The following is a 21,135-nucleotide window of genomic DNA, read 5'->3' on the forward strand; positions in this document are numbered from 1 at the left end:
CTTTAGTTGGCTGGGGAAAGACTTTAGCCTGCTAATCTTTGAAAGGCTTTCAGTGCAGCTAAATAACAGCTCTGAAAACAGGAGTGGGCCGTTTTAAGGTCACACCACAGCATCGTCTATTCTTTGACTAAGGGAGTCCAAAACTTGTGATTATTTCTGTGTGTGTGTGTGTTGTTACTCAGAGGTGGACCTGCTGCTTTGCTTTGGACTATTATCCTGCTGCATAACCCAAGTGCCTTGAGCTTAAGGTCACAATCTGATTCCCTGACATTGTCCTTAAAGTTTTCCAGTCTGGTTCTTCCACAGAATATTTTTCCAAAAGACTTTGGGATAATCAGGATGTTTTCACAAAAATCAAAGAACAATCTTAGTTGTTAGCAGTTTAAAATGTCAATCAGAAGGATCTTTAAATTGATCGTGCTGAAATTTTTTTTACAAAGAATTACTAAGCATTCTTAAGTGGCCTTGATGTGAATTCTTGGTTCAGTTAATTTCTTTTACTACAACTGATAAAAACAAGTTGAATAACCAGCTGCGATCAACTCCCCACACTTTTTCATTCAAAAACTCCCAACAACACAATTTTCAGCTTTATAGTTTTATTGAATTGTATCACTCTACATCATCTAGAATTTCAACAAGATATTCTTCAAAGACCAAAGATCATACTTGCATCCCTGCAATAAGTCTCTACATTTGAAGAGAAAGCAGTTTTACTGAAACATACATTAAGAATTAATATTTCATCAAACATTGCCATAAAAGTGATAATTCATTCTTTTATGTCATCTTTATGCATTTATATAATACATTTTTAGTCTGTTTTCTTTATAGGAATACTAGAAAATAAATAATGTAAGAAATGCACAAATCCTATTGAAGGAGTAGCATGGCCTAATACTACATTACTGGACATTCAGTTGACATGCACTCAAGAGAAGGATAGAAAAGAACACCGCCATAGAAAGGAAGAGTTATGGCCTTGATGTCAGATATTTTTGGCAAATTCCTGATTGGCTTTTTGTATCACTTGACGACGGACTCTGACGTTACCAATGGCAACATCGGATCTGGCGTTTTTTATATATTTATTTTTTGTCTTTCCTCCAGCTACCGTTCACGCCATACTGGTGTGAAACATTTCAACGGCATAACTCTTTCATTGTATGACAAAGCACTGAGGAGGAGGCGGGAGAAGGGTAGAAAAAGAACACAGTCTGAGGGACATTCAGGAATGTATTAACAGGAAACAGTACTCGTATTTATTTATTTTAACCTCTAAATCATCATCATGATCAACTTTCAACCCCAAGAAAGAATCCTCGATTAGACCGCATGGGCTGCGCTGAACACTGTAAAGCTTATGGCTTTCAGCAAGCTTTAGGTAAACACCAATTCATGCGATATGGCTTCGTTTTTACTGGACTACTTCAACTTCTTATGGAAAGCAAACATGATTCTTGTTTTGACTCATTTCTACTTTAAACTGTGAGAACGTAAAAGGCTTCCTGTGGAGATTTAATCAAAATGACCATTTTTACAGTTTTTTTTGGGGGGGGGGTTAAAATGATTTAATGCACAGCAAAGATTAAATACAACACTGCTAAAATTGAGAAAATTGGGAAGGAATCATTTTATACTAGGAATTCATTGTAGCCAAATAACTGCTTGAAAACCTAACTAATGAAAAAACAAAGGGTTTAAAAGCTGCATAATTAAAATAACATGTTTAGACTTATCAATCGCTACAGTCTCCATTTTCTCAAATATATAAGGATTAACAGTTAAAAACAAATTAATCTCCATTGTGACTGAAATTGATTCTTTTTTTTTTTTTGCTTTTTTTTTTGCTAGATTGTTCATGTTTCCATTAATGTAGGCATAGCAGATTGGGCAGCTCAATTAATTAAAGTTGTGTACAGTCTTTGTGCCTCAATGTTGGATGGTAGTTTGCAGGATGGATACAAATATTTTTTAATGACGCTTTCAACACTGACCCAGAGTGTCGGTGGCTTCAACAGATATGAAAAAGTATTTATTTTGTTACAAAAAGCTTAACTCCCTGGAGTCTGTGTGGATGATTTGCATTAGCAACTTGTAGAAACTCATACCATTCAGAGGAGTTTAAGTGTTAAGTTGTTGAGGCGTACAACCGGCTGTTAGATGCAATGCATTGCCATACAAAAGGCTATAAATTGGTCAAGAATAAGGAGTCAAATGTTGGTATGTTAAAGCTGGGCTCAGACTAGCAGAGGAACCTCAAGTAGGTTTAATGTTGGATCAGCTTTAAAACTGTAAGCAATGCAAGTAAAGATGAATTATGTGATTCATTGTCCCATCGATATCCTAAGATATCGATGGGACAATACACACAGGACACAGATAAATGAGTTTCTGAAAAAATATTTTGCTTTCCTGTTTATTTGCTTCAACAGTTCATCTTGTTTGCAGTCAGACAGCTTTTTTTTTTAATCTGTTGGAGCATGCCGAGCTCTCAGCCACTGTTGATTTTTACATTTTGCTCTCTCTGTCATTAGCTTTAAGTCTGCTTTATAGCAAGGTTCATATTAAACAAAGTTGTCACTGAATAAGGTTAGTATTTATTAGTACTATAATTTTTATTTAAAACATTTTCACATGGATGTGAATTCAAATACATTCACTTTTGCGAATTGGAAAATAGGGTGTGCTATAGTGTCATGGTTTCAGCAATGTTAATGCCTACTGTTAACGAGGGAGAAAAAATACTACTAAAGATGGCTGCTCTAAACTTTAATGACTTCATAAATGGCACATAATCTACAACTGTTCAAAAGGCCCACCTCTTCTCTTAAAACACCATTTTATAGCTCAAGAGATCAAACCAACCGCAGGGTCCCTTTAAACCTCTGAGGTTACTAAAAACAATTCACAAACTCTGCATCATGTATTAGAAATCCAAAGTAACAAAGGTATTTCGGCTGCTGGATATTATTATTCTGCAAGACCCAGAGTCCTGACTCTGCTCAGGGCAGCCCAGCGCCCTAAAAGAAGGAATTGGTGTTGGATTGACAGAAGTGCCGGTGAGGTTCGATTCCCAACTTTCTACTACCGACTGTCTCTCTTGGATAGGAAGCAGAAGCACAGGTGAAAGTGAGTCAAACAAGGACTGAAGTGGAAGCCAATGGCAATGCTATTGATTTCTAAATACTTTCATGTTGGTCACTATATAAACTTTTTTATATTTTATTTTTTTACATTGTGCTTTTTTAGTCTGATTGCTTTACAATGGTGGCGGTTTCCTCTATTTAACAAGGCGAGTGGTTTAATTAGATTCCCCAAAACCCTAAAAAACCTTCGACTCTTCTGTCTTCACATAATTACAATTTTCATATAACAGCTGAATGTTCAAGTGAAGCATTGTATATCCTGTGGCCAAAACACCCGTGCAGGTATGTAAACTCTTGTTATCAGGGTGGTTTTGTGATGATGCCATGGCAACTGTACTTACTAATTTTTCATACAAAAAGTGAAATGCATATTGTGAATGTGATTATATGTCAGGGAAACTGGTTATTTTTCTACAATATTCATGGACAAATTTCAAGTGTATTTCACACAAGCTTGTTTACTTGAAATCAAAGGTCCAGCAAATGTTCAAAACCAGCTCCATGTTTTTTGTTATGTTTAAGGCTTTAAATCAGACTTTTACAGATTCTAAACAAACTGAAGAGAAACTGCTGCACCCCCTGAATCCACTTTCACTGAGAAAGAATTTACACCACATCACTGAGACGTGTCAATAAATACAAATATAATCAGAATTGAACACCGTTTTAATATATACAACCTCTGCTAGACAGTCACCACTAATATGAGCTACCCCATCACCGATTGTAGACCAAGGCAAAAAGTAGACCAAGTGAGTTGCATGAAAAGCAGCAAGGTGCTTCACTTTTTCTTTCTCCAAAATCTTTGTCCCAACAACAATAAACTCTGCTCATAAATTAAGGAAATAAAATGAAGCCATATGAAAAACGATGAAGGTCATCTCTGAATCTTTGTGAAAAGATTTCCTGGTTGGCTCCTTTCAGGGTTGGTCTCATCACAAGATGGCTGCTGTTTTGTTGCTCAGGTGTGTAAAACCTTATTTACTCGTTACACCCACAGCAGCCGTTATTTATCAGAAAATGCTCCTTAAAAAAGAAGTCAACATTTTTAAGTCTGCTCTGCTGAAGCATGAGTACTTAACCGTGGATACAAATTAGACAATTTAAATCCCATTAATGTGTAGCAACTGTTGAAAATCTGACATGCAGCATCCCTAAAACTAGTTTCTGGGCTGCATGCATTGAAGAAATTTGATGGTCTCTAAAGTAAAATGGACATGGAAGTAGTGCATACTACACTGTTGTTTTTGGAATGTTATTGTCTAGTATCTGGAGCAGTTTCTTACATGAAACAAACACAAATCTTATGTCAATACAGCATTGCAAAAAGCCATTTGATGTGAGCCTGTTGGGAGCTACTGGAGTTTGATTTTATATTGTCCTAATTTTCTTTTTAATAGTTTCCAGTTGCATAACCTTAACTATCAGAGGCTTGCATTATTCCTGAGAGTGCAAACTAAATTGACATTTATGGCTGCGGATGGTCCTAATCAGTTCTGTGAGCTTAAAACGGTGAAGGTGAGTGTAATATTTTCAGAAATGTAGTTAGCTGCAACTTGTTAATGAAGGTTAGAAGGATGAGCAGTTTATGGTGACACAATCATAAAGTGTTGTATAAAAAAAAATATGTCAATGTATAATCCAAAAACAGACTTTGCTACATGACTTACAACCTCATATTCCTTGCTACGTTAACTCCACCTCAAAGTGGCTCAGAGCTACTTTAAGCATCATATCATCCCATTGCAAACATTAAATTGAACAATTTTCTCTGCAGATGATGCCCTTCCTTTGCACTATGTAAACATGTACTTACAAAAAGAGTTAAAGGATAAAGGGAGGAGGAGGGRCAGTAAACGGGTTGGAGTAAAAGAAAGTGTCCAGGAGGAGTCTTGGCGTGTAGTCGACCATCTTCATGCTCAATCCCTGTTCACGCTGCACCAGGCGGCTGCAGAAAGAAACGAGGTAGAAGCTTTGAGATTGAGAAAGTCATTCAAGGTGCGACGAGAAACAACCTGACGAGGGATGTCTGGAAGATGAGTTTTATTCAAATTGTTCAAAAATAGCCATGTTGTTAGTCAGCAACTGAATATTGAAGATTCAAATCAAAACGGGCTGATTAAGCATCGAGTCTGTCGCTGCACTTGCAGTTCAAAGATGCATCTAAAACTGGGCCTGAAGCAGCAAAACAAACTGATATCATTATTCCTCCACTACCATGTTTGACTGTGTGTATGATTAGTTTTTTAAAATGCTGCTTAGTTTTATGCCAGGTCTAAAGGACTGTTGTTCCTATTGGTCAGCAGTTGCGTTAGCTTTAGAAGTCGCTCATGGAAATCAATGGTGCTTCAGTTTTTTTTATTAATATTGTAAAATCATGAACACTGACATTAACCGAGGCAAGTAAATTCAGAGGTGCTTCGGGTGCTGTATAACGATGTGGTGCAAGTAAATATGTGGTTTGAACAGTGATTTCCTGGCTATACAGGCCTGGTGTTAGCTGATTAAACATTAAATGATAGTTAGTTAATGCTTTAAGAAGCAGGAAAATATTTTCCCAGAGGGCCAGGTTGGATTCTATAGATGGCCTTAAAATCTTTTTTGTAATTTACTCTAGTTATATGTATTTGCCTGGTATAAAAATATATTTTTATCTAAAACATTTAGTATGGTCAATAGAAGCAAAAACAAAGCTGTTGGAGAACAAATACTTTTTCATGGTATTATAAAATGGAGAATTTACAAGCCAAGTTATGAAAAATGGAAAGCTCGAGAAGTCAAAGACCACTTTAAACACTAAAATAGTTTGTTTGGAGGGACAACAAAAATAAACGTCATACTTAAGACATCTGCTCAGAATGAAACCACAAAAGATGACAAACGATCTCATCTGGTCAAACGACAGCAGCTGTGTGGTGGCAGTGATTTATTTTCAGAAGACGTCTTGATTTGTTAAGCTGCTCTGCTGGCAAAGTTAGTTGAAAGTCAGCTTCTCATCAGCGTTGCTTGAAGACCGCTCTGTCTCATGTTAAGGCGAGGCTGCGCGGCTCTGCATCAAGTCAAACACTTTCACTTACTTCATCATTAAAATGATGGATGTTTTACTCTTAAACATTAACAAGTGGCATTTTGGGGATGACAGACTGAGCTAAAATGAAAGGCCTATGCCTCTGAGTGAAGGTCAAGATCATAAAGTTAATTTTCCATTAATGGCCATTTTACTAACCTGGCACTGCTACGGAGGAGACGGCCTCGGGCTGGCACAGTGTGTCCACCTTCACATGCTGAAAGGCTTTGTTGGGAGCCGATTGAAGGTGCCTGAAGCCGGAGGAAAAGGTGAGAGTGCATACACACAGCCACTCAAAAGGATGCATGGCTTCAGATTGCTTAGCCTTTTACTGTAAGACCTGAAATATTAATAGCGGCGAGATGCTGTGAGCAGCGGAGCAGAAATTCAGATCAGCAGCTTCTCCTCGTGCCCACCATCACTAAATCACAATGATCTGATGCAGCTGAGGAATGCTAATTAAATGTGGGAGGGGGAGGATTTATCCAGCAGGCTCGGGACATTAATGGAAGAAAAGTGAGTGCTTTCTTTATTTGCTGGTCACCGATCAATAAGGAAAACAGTGCTGCAGGAAGAAATGACTTGCATGGCTCAAGCATCCATTCAGATAAGCCAGCATGCCGACTCAAAAGTTCTTGATATGAATGTCTTCACTCACTGATGACCCGATTCTGTAGCAGTGGACTCTCATTTACAGATGCTTGGTTTTGCCTGATGCATCGGATGAAATTCCAAAAGCTTCCAAAAACATGATAAAATAGTTGCAATTGGCCACGTACTCTGCTCACTTTTAATTTCTCCAAAATGTTCTGAGGTGTGATCAGCTTGATGGCTTTCTGCTGTGGGTAGGTAAGATACGACTTGGGCATATTTTGTCACAGTGAGATTAGAAGATTCAGTGTATTGGATTTTATATGATACACCAACACAAACACAATTAGGAAAGAAGGAAAACGTTTTGTCTTTACAAATAAAACATATGGTTGTCTATTTTATTCCACTTCCTGTGTCGATACTTTCTAGAACCGCATTTTACATCCTTCTGACCTCTCTTCCATAAAGGCCAGATTTTCTGAGTGCCTGTCCAGTTAGATGTTTCGTCAAAAGACTCCTCCACCTGAGTTTTGGATCTCTGCAGCTTCTCCAGAGTCACTATGGACTAATGTTCTTCCTGCCTCGACTATCACTTTGATAGCTATGGAGTGAGTTCAATATTCACAGGTTTTTCTACCAAACGTAGCTCTAAGTCATTGTTGATTTTTTTTTTGTAAAACCACATCTAAAATATTCAAATTTTAGAAGCTTTGGAAGCTGAAATACCAAAGCAAAGCACAACTTGACATGCTATATGCATTTGCACATCAACCAATCCAGGAGTGAACTTCATTTTCCATGTTCTTCATTGACTAAACCTAGAATAGCAGAGATATGAGACGTGGGCTTATGCAGCAGTGCTAAGCTGGTTTCCACTATTTCTATAATTGTGCATTAAGGCATATTTGGGCTTTGACTTATAAAAATAGGCAGTTATAAGTGTTTTTAGAGGGGTCCTCATATTTGTGGATTCTATTTGCGGGTGGTTGTGGTTCCAATCCCACAAATTTCAGGGGTCCACTGCATCATTTTCAGATTGTGAATTGAAAAGTGGGCCTAAACTGGAGATGTTTTAATTGCTTAATCTCTGAGCTATCTCTGTTCCTCTGTGACCCTGATGCAGTTTGAGTACCGCCGTAATGCTCTACAGCAATTAATTAATACTCACATTATAACAGGACACAATTTGCTAATTAGGTAACTCCTGATTACAATTTGTTACCCTTGGTTTTATTTAATTTATCATTAGATTTCAATCCATCAACTTTTTAAAACACTTTTTCCTCTCACAGCTTTGTGCTACTTAGTGGTTTAAATAAAACTTTGCAAAATGTGGAAAAAAATGCAAAACGGCACAAATACCTCATTTTTAAAATCCTAATCTGGAATGAAACATTTATTTTAATCCTAATTTTTCTCACTCACCTCTTCCACTCTTCCTCTCCATCCCAGAACTCATAGACGACGAAGGACAAGCCATCTGGCAGACGAACCGCAGTCACACTAAGGGGAAGCAAGAATGAGTTGAAGAAATTAACGTTCATATTTTTTCCTATTTCTACAGGAAGACAGTGATATTGGAAGAGAAAAGCATCAATAGGAAAAAAGTGTAGCAGAAAAGATGAGTTAGACAGTAAAGCATAGAAGAAAACATGATTGTTAAGAAAAAGATGCAAGTACAATGAAACAAGACATCAGATAAAATGAATAATTAAGGGAAAATTACGAAGTTAAGATGTGGAGAACAGTGTGAGTAAATGGCTGATATTATTGGACTTTACACAAGCATTTCAGTGTTTATTTCACCATAATAAACTACATGCTACATTATTGCTTCCAGAGGAGCACAAATGTGTAAAAGCAGGAATCCAACAAGGTTATAGTCAATATGGAATCTATTTCCAGCGCTTCCCATAGTGCCAGTTTATCTGTCAAGTGGTGCATTTAGGCGCTGGAAGGGAAAATAAGACCACCGGTTCATGAGAATAATTAAAATCCGTTTTGTTCTGCCCAAAAAAAAACAAAAAACAGTCACTGTGAATGCTATAAGCATTCCCACTCGAGTTTCTCCACTTCCCCCCCATACACTTTTCACATATTAACTACTTCTGCATACTTTGTGCTGTTTCAACCATTCAACTTTTACAATATTCTGCTCATTCAGTACATTATGATTGTCATTTGGTATTGACATCATTTACAGTTTATGAAATATTCAGCTTCTTGCGAATATTAGAGCCCCATTGAAATGAATGGAACATTACATTTTTTGGGGAAAATTCTGATAAAAACTCTGCACTTTACACTAAGCCATCTACTTTCATGGAATTTCAGCTAGAAACATCATTCAAATTTTAAAATGTAGTCATATCGTGCAAGTGATTCTGTTTATTTCAGGTTTTTCATTTCTTTAACAGATTTTATGAAATGTCTTTTCAGGTTTTTCCTTGCACTATGCTAAGTTTTCAGAAAAAAAACAAAAAACACTGGCCCACTAGCTCTTAGGTTTCCCAATCTCAGCCTTCCAGATAAAAAAAACAATTCTGAGGTTTGTTTGTCAGAACACATTCTGTACATTCTGAAAATCTTTAAGCAGGTATTAACACACATTGCTGTACCCTGTTTTTTTTAACTACTCTGTTATTTCCTAATCTTAAATGTCATGTTTTCATTAACTGAAAGGGCAAAATCCCATTTATCAGAAATAAAAGCTTGCACACCCAAGTCTGTGTGCACTTAATGTGTATAATGTTTCACTTTAGGAATTGAGTTACTAATATGAACTTTTCAAGAAACTAATTTACTAAATATGAATATTGATCAATGAACAATACTAATAACCATGTAAAAGGTTACTCAGGAAGTAATGTACAAAGTAATGTGTAAAGTTTCTTGCAACTTCCTGTAATAACTGATTTTTAAATATGAAAATGTAACCTGATCTGTTGCCAGAAAATTACATTTAAAGTCTATATTATCTTAAAATTATCACAGTAATCAAACAGTCTTTTTTCATGTTTATTACTATACCGGTTCAACATCGGTAGAGATATGCTGAAAAAACTAGTAAGAGTAATATTTAATCCCATTTAGGTAGCGTGTGCATGCAGTTCTTCTCTGAGACTGTAGAGGGCGATAAGTGAACTGCAACCTGGTCTCATAAGGATAAGTTGTGCATTTTAAGCTCCGCTTGAGGGTTTAATAAAGTGTTGTTCATGTAATCACACATGCACATTAAAAGATAATGAGTTGGGAAAGCAAAGAGAAAACAATCTTTTATATAACACTTCATAAAATATAAAAAAGTAGGATAGAAAAACATATTTACAAGTAATAACGTTCCTCCACTAAGAAATCCTCTTAGCAAATCCTCCACCTATACCTGCTGAAACAAAAAAGGCCGACTGCAGATTGAGATTTGTTGTTTAGTGCTTGTCAGTGTTAATATATTGACACCTGACATGCAGTCAATCCCTTGAGTTTCTGCAGGAATGAACAGTGTTTTTTTTTCCAACTCAGAAAGGACTTTTTTTTCTGTTAGAACAGAGCACAAACCTGAAAGCATCAAACGATACAGAAAAACCCTTCACTTACTCCTCCACATTTAGAGCTAAAGCAACCCTATGTAATACTAACTTAAGTACCCAATTATGAGATGAATATCTATATGAACAAGGATTATTCAGGAAACTCCTCACACACTGAGCAACATTTATACAGTGTTTTTCTCTAAGTGTAAAACTTTAATGTATTCCTAATTTTAAACTTCACAGAACTGAGAGAGATCCAGAAGTTTACATGGACTAAAACAACACAACTTTTCTCCTGAAGTTAATTCAGACCAAATTTCACTTTCTTTAGGTCAGTTCTAAATGCCAAAAATAATTTTCATTAACTAAATGCCATAATAATAAATATGCTAGAGATAGATTTCTTTTATAAAAGAAGGAAATCCTGTTTAGTTTGTCACTGTTGCAAAAAAAAAAAAAAAAAATTCTAACAATAATAAAAAAATTATTTAATCATAACTTTAATCGGTACAGCAATTACAACACAGTTTACTCCATTAGTTTCATCTTTTCAACTCAAACACTTTTTTGTTTTCTTTTCATTACACTTATGCAGCCTCCTGAAGTTCCAACTTTATCCTTGTAGAGGCTCCTATGTGTGGCACAATCTTTTACTTGGTATTTTTTAAAATTATATTATTTTAGGATCTTCCTTATTATTAAAAAATTATTTAAAAAACAGATCTAGTTGTGTGTGCCCTTGAGCCAGTTAGGCACTTGCCTTGTGGAGAAAACCTTTTCTTCAGATTTAAATTAAAACGCACAATCCATCTTAAAACCAACCTATCACTTTCTTCTTCTGTACAGTACAAGAAACTGTATTTTAAAGAGGGACGGTGGGAGCATAATACATTTTCGAGAATGAATCAGGCTTTTCCCCGTTCATTTAACCTTTTGGTGTTCTATGTAGCCCATCAAGATTTGTACCTTTCCCTCTGTTCCTCCTGCTGAGACTTTACCTTTTACTTCAGTAAATGGTGGGCGAATAGGTAATATAAAAAGTTGTGCAGCAGAACCAGAACCTTTACGTTTTGCCAAGGGCAAAAACCAAACAAGACTCTGGACAGTACATGGAGAATATTAAGTCTGGGATTTGGGGAAATCTCTCTGGATATTAGTGTTTCACAGTAGCTGGGTCTGAGTGGGAGATGCAGGAGGTTTCCAATAGTTACAGCGTCTCTATATGAGACCATATAAAAGCCGTTTCATTATTTGCATTGAATGTTATTCTTTCCTTGATATAAAGCGATGAAAGCACACCTAATATTTGGTGTACATGCAGGAACACAAACTACTTCTAACAAAGGAACAACCAGACACCAGAGGAGGAAAGTGGAGGAAACGTGTGAGGCGTCGATAAGTAAAGTGAGAAATATTGTGAGGTTTTGACTCCTAAAATGGAGCACATTAATAATTTAAATGGGGTTACAGTTGTGCTCTGTGCAGCTCAGCAGTTGCACAAATGTAGAGCATTAATGAGACTTACTGAAAGCAGTCTCTCTGAGCAGAGACGTTCTTCAGGTATTGCTTCAGAGCCTCGCAGAACTCGCCGAGCTTCTTCTGGGACACCACCATCTCCTGGCGAATCAGCAGCAAAGACTGCAAGACACGGCAAACAAGGAAGTCAGTTCATGCTAAACAATAAACCTTCATCACAAAGCAGGCATCCTTACTCTATCATCTTCAATACTCAATGTTTTCCTTGCTTTTCTTGTCTTGTAGGGTTTTTTTTGCATTGTCGTTAGAGTGATTTAACCGAAACTACGTGGTCAAGCATGTGTCAGAACGAGCCATAGTATTGGAAAAGGTTTATCGAAGGAAAAAAATAAAACTTTATCCGAAATGTTTTTTGTCCGAAATCCGTAAATATTAAATGGCACACATTTCATCCCTTCTTCTGAGCATCAATTCATGAATAAGGTTATGAGAAATGGTGACATGACTGTTGTTCCTTGGAGGTCTCACAAAGACAACAGAAGTTTCTGTTAAAAGGCATTTCTGTAGAAGCTACAACTTAATCATTCACGTGTGCTTATGTCTGTGAAAAAGGAAACAGTATATTAATGGGTCGCAACTGGGACTTTGAGCGGTCAACAACAAAGTACCAGATTAATATGCAATTCTTTCAAATTGACGATAAATCCTGGAAGCTGGTTTATAATTCGTGTGCTTTAAATCTCCAAGCAAAAACAAAAATCTCTTTATCGGTAATTGATTACAATAATCACTTCCTGCCTTTATGGGCTATTGTTCTATTGCATCGCTCCAGATAAATTAAAAATGAATCCTCTCCAACCCAGATAACTCCAGCAGAGTCTCACTGAAGCACTAAAACACCGCTGCACACGCATCCCCCCCCCACCACCCCACACTCACACACACACACACACACACAAACAAAGGTTTACGTGCACAACGGTCACACTCACAGAGAGGTGGGTCATTATTTTACCGTGTATTATTTATAACCATAAGACAACCTTTTAGCACCAGCTATCATTTTGAACCTGAGGTGACAATACAGACACACATTTGATAGAGGTAGCAGCAGGTAATGCTGTATGAGGAAGCAGTAATCTGCATTTAAATTTCAGCTGCTTCAGGTCAATGAAATCTTCTTCCAGCAAGGGTTGATCAGAACCCAGATGAAACACTTGGAATCTGATCAATAGGGAACATCCCTAGTAGATGAATAATATATAAACTCATTCTTGGCCTGGAGCTGCAACCCAGTCTTGATTTCGAACACTTCGTTAATAAGATGCTCTTGGTTGCACACATGGAAAAACGGTGACTATCCAGGCCTGTACAGCCAGAGAAAAAAGACAGTCATCGCCCAGTGCACCAACCTTCACCTATAATTTAGACCTTTGATAGTTTTATTTAATGACATAGTTTCTATTTGCATAAATAAAAGTGGATGCTATAATTGGCATGTGTAAAACTATATTAAGGTAATGTATTTGCTTAAGCACAAAATTTAAAGCTCACATATAAGTTAGTATCATCTGAATACATTTAAATGTAACCTATTGGAAAATATTGAGGACTGTTGACAAATTGTCTAAATGTGAAAATAATCCATTACATTTTATGGGATTGCAGAAAAATAAAAAAACGGGTAAATAAATGTGGGATTGGTGAAATTTCATAGAACAGAAGGGATGTACAATATCAGGACATGTGTAATCGCAGTACTATTGCTGAAAATTGTGACGACTATATCGTTTATGATTTAAACAAAATTCCCTGTTACTTTTCTTTCTTTAGAATTACACAGTGTCATCATCAATCCCCAGGACCTTTACTATCTCAGCCATGACCATTTTAAACCACATGCATGCAAAAAGGGTTATAAAGTTCATTCAGCTGGTGAAAAGTGTATTTTCAACAAGAGGAGTGTAAAGGCATGACACTCACAAAATATTGCATCCAAGAATTTCATACTAAGTGCAATATTGGACACACCGATACTGAAAATAGTGATTTGTTAGATTGTGCAGTTCTGCATCAAAGACACCATTTAATGGTCATTTTGAAAACAATAAAAGTTTAAACAAAGAAATTAAAATTTCATGTAATTTACAAAGCATTAATTTCTAATTCACCATAAAATGTTTAACTTGAACTCCTCTCTGAGCCTAACTCTGTATAACTTACACCAACCTTTAGTCTTTTACCGGTTGGTTTATCCTCTCCACTGCATCTCTTCCAAAGAGGAAAAAAAAAACCTGTTTTATTTTGGAAGCTGAACCCATGGGGCAGCCATTCAGTTTTTAATCTCTCTAATTATTTCTGGAGTGTTATTGCAGTTATTGGGATAGTAAAACATCACATTAGGCAACTGCTATATGCATGCATGCTCTGAGAATCCAACACAAGTTCATGCACCTGTGTGCTGGTGATCATCAAACACTTTGCTTTACCAGCATGTAATGACTGTTTATCTCTTGACTTGCTTTTTATCACCTGCCGTTAACTTAAATTGCTGTCATGAAGCAGTGCTAGTGCTGCAACATTGAGCTGCATGAATGAACACGAGGCCCTCGCATGGTAAAGGCAGCCGTTGTGCGTGCACGTAATTTATGAGGCAATGATTCCATGGACTTGTAAGCATGAAGTACCCATAACAGCGATAAAACAGAGGAGAATTATAGCCCAACTACCGCAGACAATACCTGAAGACACAAACAAACAGAGGAAAACACACAAGGACGTCCCACCAACTCAATTAGAAACGCTGCAACGCCCGGCAGTCTCTGTTAATCTAATCACTACCACTCCATTAACCATGCTGCCACCCTAAACCACATCACTGCGATCACACTGGCTCCCCACGGACTCTGCTGGCTCTGCAGAGGTGGTAAATCTAGAGACTTCCTCTCTTTAGCTTGGTTTCCTGAGCCTGGTGAACAGCCAGCATCATAGTGTGAATCATACATCTGCACCAATAAAGGGACACATAAAAATATCTTCATATGTATTTTGTCTCTAAATTCATAAATTTGCATTAGAAATGACAAAAGAAGATGACAATACTTGCATATTACCTATGATTAACAATAACTTATCAGGAATGGCTCACATTTGTAGTGGACCATTATTTACTTCAGAATTGTAGTGCACTTTTTGCAGTATTATTTAGGACCAACTTTTTTAGCTTTACATCATGTTACATTAATAATAACTCAATAAAAACACACCTAAAGGGTTGCCTTGATTTTTTAATGCATATTTGAGAAATCCTTTAAACTCTCATGGCAGCCATTCAGCTGTGCAAAATGCCAGGGTGGACTGGGAGTCGCCAAAGAACAGCAGGCTCCACTTGCCTCAATGTAGGTCAGAGGTCATGCCTCCGCCATAAGAAAGAGACTGGACAAAAATAGCCTGCAAGGCAAAGCTCCGAGGCAAAACCCACAACTGAGCAAAAGAACTTAAAGGCTCATCTCCATTTTTCCAGAACAAGAATGTTTTCCCAAGAATTTTGGGAAAATATTCTGTGGATGGGTAAGATAAAAGTTGAACTCTTTGGAAGTTGTGTCTCATTACATCTGATGTAAAAGTAACGCCACATTTCAGGAAGAGATCATCATGCCAACAGCAAAACATGGTGGCGGCAGTGTGATGGTCTGGAGCTGTTTTGCTGCTTCAGGATCTGGAAGACTTAAATGGAACTGTGAATTTTGCTGTGCGCCAAAAACTCCCGGAAGAGAACATCTGGCTGAAACAAAATTGAGTTCTGCAGTAGGACAATGATCCATGATTAACATGGATAACAGATGTTATTCTGCCACAAAGAATTCAAACAATTTGCTTCTTTTATTTACTAAATAGGAATTTAAAATGAGGTAATATAGAGAAACCAACTGTAGCATTGGTTAGTAAATCCTGTACTTTTCAGTCATTCTGCAAGCACAAATAAATGTTTCTTAATTTATTATCCTTTAAATGAAAATGTCAACTGGGGCCTTCCAGTTTGGTTCCCAAACATGTGCGGTAAAAGTCATTACCTTCAAAGGTTAAATTAATTTTCTAGTGAATTGGTTTAGTACTATCTTAATTAAGAGAGTAATTTCATGTTTGCTTAGTCTGTGTGTGAGGCTGCTTTTTAAAGGTGCAGTTGCATCAAACAGGCTTTGGTTTGACACAGAAAGCAGACTTGGTCATTTTGTCATTTTCAGAGTAAATTTTTTAAACTTTCGAAATTTTACATCAGTACTAACTGTAAATTGATTATAAAGGTAGATGAATCCTTGCACAAAAATATATATTTTAAATTCACATTTCAGCCAACAAAGGTTCCCCTACTAGTGACTCATGCTGAGGTTTTGTGAAATATAGTGAATGGAAGCAGAAGGAATTAATTTTTCTGTGAAAGATCAGTCTGTGCTTTATTTAAGAGGATTAAGCTGTAGTATTAATATGTAGGTATTGAAACAATTTTCTAAGCACATTTTGGTTCATTAAAGTAAAAAAAATGGCACAAATGATGAATTGATTCATATTTTCATCTGTTTACTATACTTTTTTGTCAAATCTCTTTAATTTGACCTCAAGCTATGTTTTACTGAAAGAAATCTCAACAGGGATGTCAGTTTTAAAATAATTTTGTTATTTTATAAATCACTGAACGGTTTAGCGGCAAAATACATTAAAAACCTGTTTTTATGATGTGGAGCACTTTGAACTGCCTTGTTGCTGAAATGTGCTAGAAAAAGTAACTTCTCAAAACGTATACTGTGTTGTCAACCAATACAGAATGGTTAAAAAAAATCACACAATCAAAAGTGTTATTTCTCAGAAATGGACATTTTTCTCCAGTCAAAAATTTAAAGTACTCCACAATAAATGTGACTAGTTCTTATGTAGAATCAATAAGTCCGGATGTGCAGCTTTGGTGTGATGAAACCATCTAAAACAAAAAAACTGTGACAATTATTGACACAGCAGACCATTCATCAACTAATTGACTTGTTCAATTATTCACACATTCATGATTAATTAAAAGCAACACCGCACAAAGGCCTTTCCAGCTCTCTCTGTTTACAATAAATTACAAACTGGATTTCTGCATTAAAAGGCAAAACATGCTCATCAGAAGGCATAGGTAATCGTCTATTTTTAAAATAATCTGTAGAATTTACAGAATAAACACAAAAAGCATTTAAAGAGTCGTGGGTGCAAACTGTGTTTCCAGCTTTTAAAAATGCTAAAAATAAAGCAGATGAAAGAAGACTAGTCAGCACCTTCATGAACTTCAAGTTGGGAAATTCAGTTACAGTGGAAAAGAGTCAGAGGAGACCGACAAAGCACGAAGACTGTCTCTTACCTAAGGGGATGCTAATAAGTCATGTTGCCACMGGTGTAAAGCTTGCTCAACACTGGCTATGAGTGGGTGAGAGTGCATATGGCATGCACAGTGAGGTGAAGACAAAAAGGGGCAGCAAAAAGCCAATTCTGTTCAATACAAACATCAAGGACAAATTCTGCAAGACAGACAAGGACATTGAGAAGACAAAAAACTGAATTCTAACGAGACCAAAACGGGTCACCATCAGTCAGAGTCTAGTTTAAAAGTTTCACTGGAGGAGGAGTATCAGCACTGAAAATGTTGATACTTCATTTTCAGTCTTTCAAATCTTTCAAATGTATTGTGCCAATTATTCTTCAGTATATCATGCTAACATGGAAGAAAATCCTTTTATATCCAGAAAACAACTTTTTTGTCACCAGCATACTATGAAAATGTGCATCATCTCTTAACACAAAATGAATTGTTTATAAAACATAAGCTCCTTTGAAATACTGTTTATCTGCTTAGCCAAGAAATTTAGTTGGTAAATTTTGCAAAAGTAAAAATCGGATATTTACTTCATCATGACACTTATCAGAAAACGCTCTAATTTCTTAGCAACAGATTAACAACAAATATTGTTATTAAAAAAAACATAGGAATTCTTCTGCTCTTTTAAAATACGCTACTAATCACACTACAACAAGAATTGTGCAATTGGTGAATTTTTCAGAAAAGGGATTTATTTTTGTCATTAGTGGTGAATATATTATATAAGACATTCAAAACAAAAGTTAAAATCTGATTTATACTTCATGGCAGTTTGAAACCAGAAAAAAATGCTCATCTCTTAAAATCAAATAAATTATTGTTTATAAAACATAAGCTCCTTTGAAATACTGCTTATCTGCTTAGACACATGAAATTTACAGTTGGTAAATTTTGCAAAAGTAAAAATCAGATGTTTACTTTGTGGCACTTGGTTACCAGAAAAACACGTTAATCTATTAGCAACAGATGAACAACAAATATTGTTATTTGTTGTTTATCTGTGAATAAACAACAAATCTGTGAATTTGGCAGAAAAGTGAAAAAAAAGAAAACTTTTCTCATTGGTGGTAAATATAAAACAGACATTTGACACAAAAGTAAAAACTTGATTCATAGTTTGTGGCAGTTTGTTGACAGAAAAAAATGCTCATTTATTAATACCAATTTAATAACAAGTAATACTAGAACATTTCTGAAGAAATTTAAACTGGACCTGCCAAAGTGTTCCCTTTGATTTGACCCAAATTAGGGGTTCTGATGCTAAACATGAGCAACAATGCTAAGTTTAGGAGCATCAAGTTTCATGAGTCATACGGTTCTTCCTTTGCTCTTCTGACATCTTGTCTGTATTGAGTGTTCTGCCATCTCTGTAGTTCAAACCTTCAGCCATTATTGTAGTTCTAAAATTCCTCCATCATTAGCCAGCAGCTCTGCTCTCTGCTCACTCAAGGATCTTTGAGCCCCTGAAGAATTTTTAGCTCATTTAAATGCTCTTCTATGCATTGCTACGACAGGCCCCAATAATGTTTTCTATTTTTTTTGTGACATGTTTTATGTCTAAGTTCTTGCAAATAACTGACCCTAATCAGTTTTCTAAGTAATCTTAAAAATGTAATTTTAAGTCAAAGTTTTCATTACATTAATTATTATTTAATTGGGACAAAAAGAAGACAAACAAAATTATGTCTTCAGTAAAAACAAAGAAGCCTTAGAGTCAAAAAGTTGTGTTTGTTTTTCCCATGGATGTATTTAAGCCTCTTGAAGTTGTCATGCAGTAAAATATGCAAACTTATCATCAACAATCAGGGACACAGTCTATGTTTCAATGTTTATGTGTGTGTTCATGTATTTATGTGTTTAGAAAGCCGTAATGTGGAACATTACCCCTCTGAGGGCGGAAATTAGAGCACTGGAAGGAAGTACGTTACCATGGGAACTGGGAAATACCCGCTACTCATATCCAGGTCTTTCTCTCAGCCTCATCACTCAGTACTCATCTCCCTGCCCCCCTTCAATGTTTGGCTTTTTTTTTTCTTCCTGCAGCCTTGAAGCTTCTGAATTTTCCTGCTCTTGTGTTACGACATCTCAAGGATCTGCAACTTTCTCGTCTCTGCTTCTGTCCCTTGGTTTTTTTCACCCACTCATTCTCTCTTCTTTTGTCCCTTGTCGTTTCAACTTGTTATTCTTCCCCCAGCCCACTCCCCCTCCTCTGCTGTCTCTTCATTTTTTCCTCTGGGCTGAAGAATCCCTCATTTATTTAAATGAGGAGTAATTTGCAACTCTCCTTGTGTTTAAGTAATGGATGGACCACTGCAGTAAAGCTCACACTGACCTGCTGACTGCAGAAGGAGCAAATAAAGAATAAGCGACTAACGATAAGTGACAGAAGTCCATATGAAGGAGTGGCTGACCTGTAACGAGATAGCGTTACAAAGGTTGAAATGAACAAATATGTGATTTACAGATAATTTAAACTCCTACACTTTCATATTAGTTGATGGAATATTTTTTTAATTGGTTAGATACCAAAATGCATGGATACGCCAAGAACGTCCCAGCATCCTCGTAACTGGCTTGCCACCCTATCAAAGGATATGAAAGGAAATGGTTTGATCATTTAAAAACAACTACATGAACCCAGAATTGCAAATATCATCTGATAGGACAAAGCTGGTTGCTAAAACCCAGGTTAGAATCCTGCCCTGATCATAGCTGGGCAGGCGACTGCATGGACGAGATGAGAAATAAATCTGAACAGCAAAGACGTTTGCGTGGAACCTTCTCCCACTCCTGGGTTAATTTATTAATTTTTGCTGACTTTTTATACCATGGCCTTCTGCTGCTTTTACCAAACTCTAACCGTTATCCTTGGAGGCTGTGAAATGTGACACAGGTTGGCTCTGTGTTTAACTCTGGCCATGTTAATCACTCATAATTAAATATGCATCATAAAGTGGGTTCTTGATGCGGGGAAAAGAGATGCAGAGTGGCTTTAACTGGAAAACAGCACAGCCTTTCAGACAGCTAAGTAGTCCGTCTGATAAAAGCCTGCAACAAAATAGTCAATGAAGCCAGTTTAATAGAGAAAGGTAGGCAATAAAGGCTGCGTCAGAATATATGGAGGTGAAAGATGGAACGGACCAGCCATGTACACACACTCATACACACACCAGCAGATACAGTGAGCGAGCTGTCAGGTTTGCGGGCTGAGTGGACTAAATTGTATTGCAGCAGAGCCAAAAGGAGGGAAGAGGGAAAAGAGGTGGGAAGAGGGGATTTACGGTGAGATGCAGTGTGGGCTGTGATTGATTAATGCATGTGGGGGCCGTTATTGAATTTACAGAGAAAATCTCCAGTGCCAAGACTCCAAACAGCCACCAGGGAATAGGGGCTATTTAGAGAACAAGTGCCATCTTTAATACATCAAGGCTGCAGACAGTAAGAAGATCAAGATCTCATAAAACTCTGTAACCCATAGTTGTCTGCCATTACTAAAGGTACAAAGACCCCTGATGCACATTTAATATGTTCAAAAGTTCATTTCTGATTAAAAAGAAATTATTAAAAAATTCAAGGATGTTCCTTAGTTGGATTAGTTGTGGAATATCTTCCATTTCCTGTTTTTTTCCCCTTTATAAATGCTATTCAATAGATGAAATTATCTCATTTACTGGTACAATTAATCAGTAATAAGAACCCTCATCCTCGTATTTTCAGATTTTACCCATGAAGACATAATAAAAACGATCTCGTCTTTACAAAGTTTGAAATCATTCAAGTCTGACCTCGAGAGTTTGTAAAGGCCAACAATTACATATCATCATATGTTAAAGCTGTGGGCTGAAAGAGTATTCAACGGTTGTGTGTGGGCTAAGCCAAGACAGCAGAGGAATAAGTCATGACTAAATGAAA

The 21,135-nt window shown here is 36.7% G+C and overlaps 1 protein-coding gene across 2 annotated transcripts in view; it reads right to left on the minus strand.

Annotated features, from left to right (window-relative positions):
- Positions 1 to 582: 582 nt before the first annotated feature.
- The window catches only part of necab2 (N-terminal EF-hand calcium binding protein 2), a 103,318-nt gene continuing 82,765 nt past the window's right edge, over positions 583 to 21,135 (minus strand). For both annotated transcript variants that reach the window (XM_008411664.2, XM_008411662.2), the window contains 4 exons: positions 11,866 to 11,978; positions 8,236 to 8,313; positions 6,376 to 6,467; positions 583 to 5,097 (listed from right to left, as the gene is read on the minus strand). In XM_008411664.2, coding sequence (XP_008409886.1) covers positions 5,069 to 5,097; positions 6,376 to 6,467; positions 8,236 to 8,313; positions 11,866 to 11,978 — 312 coding nt within the window. In that variant the 3' untranslated portion in view covers positions 583 to 5,068. The remainder of the gene's footprint in view (positions 5,098 to 6,375; positions 6,468 to 8,235; positions 8,314 to 11,865; positions 11,979 to 21,135) is intronic.

This window comes from Poecilia reticulata, linkage group LG6 (genome assembly GCF_000633615.1).
Source record: "Poecilia reticulata strain Guanapo linkage group LG6, Guppy_female_1.0+MT, whole genome shotgun sequence".
NCBI lineage: Eukaryota > Metazoa > Chordata > Actinopteri > Cyprinodontiformes > Poeciliidae > Poecilia > Poecilia reticulata.